The sequence below is a fragment of the Acyrthosiphon pisum genome, chromosome A2 (assembly GCF_005508785.2).
Source record: "Acyrthosiphon pisum isolate AL4f chromosome A2, pea_aphid_22Mar2018_4r6ur, whole genome shotgun sequence".
Taxonomy (NCBI): Eukaryota; Metazoa; Arthropoda; class Insecta; order Hemiptera; family Aphididae; genus Acyrthosiphon; species Acyrthosiphon pisum.
In genome coordinates, this window is record NC_042495.1 from 29,717,091 (window position 1) to 29,722,975 (window position 5,885).

General features: G+C 29.1%; 1 protein-coding gene across 1 annotated transcript in view; it reads right to left on the reverse strand.

Moving 5' to 3' along the window:
- Positions 1 to 5,219, reverse strand: part of LOC100302479 — an 11,749-nt gene extending 6,530 nt beyond the window's left edge. The window contains exons 1-3 of the mRNA XM_003244420.4: positions 5,129 to 5,219; positions 3,997 to 4,023; positions 3,372 to 3,401 (exon numbers count right to left, since the gene is read on the reverse strand). Of these exons, the coding sequence (XP_003244468.3) occupies positions 3,372 to 3,401; positions 3,997 to 4,023; positions 5,129 to 5,204 (133 nt within the window). The 5' untranslated portion in view covers positions 5,205 to 5,219. The remainder of the gene's footprint in view (positions 1 to 3,371; positions 3,402 to 3,996; positions 4,024 to 5,128) is intronic.
- Between the last annotated feature and the right edge of the window lie 666 nt (positions 5,220 to 5,885).

Sequence of the window (5,885 nt, forward strand, 5' to 3'; positions counted from 1 at the left end):
GATAGAAACTTACTTAAGTCATCAAAATTACAAGCATTAAGATTATAGATAATAGGAGTGGGATACTCGACCATGGTTTCTGGGCTTTCAGGATTACAAATAAATTCTAAGGGAGGGTTATAACTTATAAGCATCGAATTGAGGGGTTAAAGAAATACTAACGCGTATACTATGACTAGGAAATTAGAAAAAATTAATTCTATGATATTTTGACGAAAGTTTACAATATCGTTCACTTGAGTGAGATCCAGCAAGTTTATAAAACTATTTTTAAAAACTTCATATATAAGGTTTAGTATTGAATTATTTTTTAACCACGCACAATAGGCTAAATTAAAATCCCCAATAATTAAGATTTTCAAACTAGAGTATGATAATATAATATTATTTTCGACCAATTCACATAACTTAGAATACACATTAATATGAGAAATTGGGGGTATGTAAACAGAAACCAATAATACATTATAAATTTTAAATTTTACCAAAACATAGACTTGCTCAATGGCACATATATTTTGAGTAGGTATACGTATACAACAATATTTCTGATGAATTGCTAATAAAACTCCTCCTCCTCTAACTTGATGACTATTTACTCTATTTGATCTAAATATATTAAAATTAAATAATCCTATTATTTTGTACGATAGAGCATTGCCCCGATTTATGTCACGAGAAAGGCGTTTTTAAGCGGATAAAAATCTGAAGAGCGGTTATGTTAAGTTTTCGAACGAATATATAGAACCCGGGAACAAGTCCAATGTGAACTCCGTTGCTATAGCGGTGGATCAATGATATTACCTACTGCATCATGCCGTGTTAAAAGAGAGTAGTTACCCAAGTTGAACCTAACCTATCCAATCCTTTCGACATGTATGTTTCAACACCTGGACATTTTCTCATCGGTGATTCACTACGCGCTCTGCCTGAGAGTCTCAAAATATTTTATCAAGGTGTAGAAGAGTCACCCGACTTTCTCAACATATCTGGTCTCGATGGAACCGAGATTATCTTGGTCAGTCACAAGTGCATAATAAATGGTTCAGTTCTCAAGGTCCAGGATTTAAATAGGAACAGTTTTCCTCATCCGTGACGACAATCTCCCACGACTTCAGTGGTCCATTGGTCGAGTCATTGCAATACATGTGGGTAACACATGTGGGTAATGGGTATGGACTATCACGTACGTGTAGTTGGACGAGTTGTGGAGAGTTCGAACGCGCTGTGCATAATTTATGACCGTTACCTTTTAATGGCAATATTTTATAAACTATCGCTATGCATATATAGTTTTTATAATTTCCTTTGTGATCAATTATTATTTATTATTGTAATTTTATTTGTATTTATAATTATCGCCTGTTTGTATTTTTTTTTAGCTCAATTTATATACAGTAAAATATTTTCAAAAACAGTGATATATTATTTTGAAATAATGGGTCAGTTATGATTTAGTACCTATCCCATGCTATATAAAAATTAGAAAGATATCACAGCATTGGATTAGACTAGCCATAGGTCCTTCAATGCAGCCATTTAGCATATATAACATGGCTGGTGGTCTTTGAATGAAATAAAATGGACTAATAAATCTCATAAATACATAACTAAAAAAATGTAATCCAAGAACAACCTATACACAGAATAAAATGTAGAAATGCATGAAGAATGAAAAAAGAAAAATGATATCAAAGTGGCCCAAATAATTTCAAGACAACACATTAATATCCCCCTGAACATTTATAATACCAAATAAATACAAAACTTAGCTCCATCATAAAACTATTAACTCTGCCACCTACGTATAGTAGTTTGGCATGATTATATAAAATATTTTGAAAATAATATTAACTGAATAGATCCTATACTGAATAGTTATGGTAGATTTATCAATATCATAAAGTCAGCAGCCAACTAAGCCAATACCCAGAACCCAAAGACAAAGTTATACCTCTTGCTGGACAAAGAAATTTGAACAATTATTACATTATTATTTGAATGGGGTGGAAATGGGATCAAAATCAATAAACTCATTGGCCTACTTGACGTACAGAGAACAATATGATTACTGGCTATATATATAATAATCACTTAAGTAGGAACATTTTGTCACTTTTGAGGAAACTGGGTACAGCTAAAACCCCATGGAATGATTGCAAAGTAATTCACAAGAAAAAAATATGAACTACGGAAGCTCACTTTATTTTATTCTTTTTGAAATTACCTTCATTCTTTGTTTTTTTTTCTTTCATTTGCTTTGTCATTTAAGTCTTTCAAGTTAATTTAAGTTAAGTTAGAATAAGTTTGTTTCATAAGTTGTAACTGTCTTAACTATTTTACCATTGTATTTCTTAATGCTGTATTTTAAAAAGCTGTTTGGCGTTGATTATAATAAATAATAATAATATCTAAAATGTAAAACTTGTTACTTCGTACCCCGATCTCTCAAAAAGGGCGTTAATAAAGGTGCATGGTATAACAGTAGCTGGACATATAAAAATTATAGACAAAGCTATTGGTTTTTTAAAATGTACAGATATGCACGTATCTACCTCTATGGGTAGATGTTCCACGCCTTGTTAAATACAAAAAACCAAGAGAAACAGATCCAAGAGATTTGCATCCTATTTCTTTTGGAAAAGGGCTATACATGTTTTTAATATTATTATTTTTTTAATACCGAGGGTAATAAGTTGACCAAGCGATGGCTAAACCAGGGCGTTACGTTAGACAGACACTTCTCAGCTACACTAAGTACTGGTTTTATATTACATATTTTGTATAATATTTTTTTAGTATCGAGAGCGATCAGTCAGAGCCAGCAGTTCCCAAACAGAGTTAATACTGGTTATTGGTTATCTGTGATGTATGATCAGCAGATCTGTATCTTACTTCACTAGGTAACAATTTAGTTTTATAAAAAAGTTAGTCACATAACATTAGTATAATACCCACACAGAATTTTAATATTTCCCAACTATGGTATAAATATTTTCAGGAAAACAATATAGTTGTCAAAATATTTGAAAAAGTTGCGTAAATAACAAGGAAATATTTTATTTATTTATTTTGGCCAAAAGGTTCACTTTTGAAAAAATATTTTGTAAAAAAACATTAACAAAACATTTTAATCATATTTTTTTTAAAAAGCATTTTCATGAAAACATTATAAAAATATTAAGTCAACATTTTTGTGCAATATTTTATTATTTTATTAGAATAAAATATTTATACAATATTATTAGTCAAATATTCATTATTCAAGCACTTTAAAATATTCACAAAATATTATCATTTCCCAAATGCTGTGTGGGTAGTATGCTTTCATTAATCAACTCAATTAAAACAGTTTAAGTGGCGCAACGTACTCATCAAAATGTTCGCTCTGACCATTTGCACTGTAAAAGGTTAGATCATAAAATAATAGCAGTGAATATTTATATTATTTATAATATATAATAGTATATTGCGTGAAAAGGTCGGAATGTGAGTTAGTAGAATTTCTATCTTACTAGTTAGTAGTTACTAAAGATTACATACGTATATAATTTTCTAACGCTTCAATCGTCATCAAAAATTTAACTTTTATTGAAAGCAAACATGTAGGTATTAAAGGTAGACTTTGGTTGTCACTATAACTTATAGTAAACAGGTAATGTCAATGGTTTTTTAAAAGAAACTAAAAACTGGTGCCATTTTACTAGAATTGTCTGTCACTTCTCATACTGTATGGAAATGCAGCTTACTATTGAAGCTAGTCAAAATACTAAAATGCAAAACGTTTTTATGACTCATAGACAACTTCTTATTAGACGGGAAATTTATAGTTAATTTAAATGGAAAAGAGACTAAATATTAATGTTTAAATAACATATTACTGCATTGTTCAGTAATGTCCCTTACTTTGTTCAATGTTTACATATTTGTACAGTAGAAAAGTGATTAATGTATTTACGTAAATATATTATTGCAAAGTAAAATCAATTAACTTACATAAACAATTTTTTATTTTGTCATTACCTGAATAAAATTATTAAGTTAAAAATTAGTAAAAAAAGTTAGTAAAAAATGGGTTATTTTACAATCAAGATGAGGGCAAGATAAACGATGAACGAAACTTTTAACGGAACGTCAGACTTGCTTAGAAACGCACATCTGTACAACATACATAATATTAAGTATTCAGCGAACATTTCTTTTATTATTAACATAGATATAGGTATAGGTATTATAATATAGGTATTCATATAAGCATAGGTAATAACATAATGAGCCAATTAAAAGTAAGAATACAAAATTGGTTCTTCTAAATCTACAATTGTAAAATAAGGGTGTCACATATTATGGGTATGGCATACCTACTCTTAAGAAGATGTTAGCGCACCATTTTTCTCCCTCTGACACACGCACAACATAGTAAATGTATTTTTAGCAGAAGAAACCCCGTGTTTTACTTTTAATATTAGACTGAACTCACTTATTATGAAATTACCTACGTCCCTACGTTGGTTTTTTTACGATGTTTTAATTATAGTAGAATTTATTATCATTTTTAAATTGTAATAAACTAAATGCTAATAACTAACATACAAATTAAAATATTATAAAATAGCCAACGTAGAAACACAGGTAAAGTTCTTAAATTTAAGTTTTATTATAGGTTAATTCACTCTAATATTAAAAGTACCTAACAACATAAGGATGATACACGTAGAATTATTACAAATATATGTAATAATTTTGTATAGTAGTAATATAAAATACTTATTATTTAAACTAATTGAATACATATTGTACCTAAACTAATAACTAATATAGCAATGTGGACCATATACCATGTAACTATTAGCTGCCAATGCAAATCTTAGGTAGGCTGTATAAAAAAAATTTATAATATTGGGCATACTTATAGATTTTAAAGTTATTGTTAGTTAAAAATTTAGTGCTATACGAAATATCTTTAAATTAAATAATATATTTCGACTATTATTTATTTCATTAAAATAACAATAAGTCTAAATATTTAAATTATAATTATATATATTATAGGTAACTTAAACTCTAAAGATTATCCATAAATATTAATACGTTATTTGCCGTATATTAAAAATAAAAATATAATCACCAGAAGCCACGGAAGTACTTGAAATAAAATAAAACATAAAACAAAAAGCTAACATAATATGAATAATATTAACCATGTTTGAAGATAGGTGTCTACTATAAATTAATTATTATAACAACTTTGAATAAGATAAAGTAAGAATAATAGTAAACGTGGTTCGACAACGGTATTTAAAAGGTAATTCTGTAAATACAAAACAAAATATGGCTATCCAGAACAACTGAACAAACCATTAGGGAAAATACCTAGAAGTAAATAATATTTTTTTGTTTACATATTAGGCACGGTACAGTTGTGAAAATATCACAAAATGCTTACGTTGCAAACCTAATATTATTGAAGTAAAACTCTTTTCTTGAGGTGTGGATGAAACGACACCATTGCTTATTTATTTATTTTGCAAGTCACACACGGTGGCGGTGGCGTGCACATTTATTTTTATTGTATTGATTTTTCTCACTGTCTCCCTAATTCATTAATTATAGTTTCATGGGCCCCAATACTAATGAAAGAAGTTTAATTCCCCAGAGTGTTGTAATGGTGGACTTTCACACTCGTTTTTAAGAAAAAGACTTTTTTAACGCAAAATAAATATAATATTTCAAGTGGTATCAAATTAAAGCATTCATGTAACATGAAAATTGTATGAAGAATAAAAATCTGAAACTTAGCCCATGGACTCCTAAACCGAGCAAGTCTATGACGTACACTGTCGCTTCCCACCACACCCCACCGTGTGATGACGTGTCACTGCTCG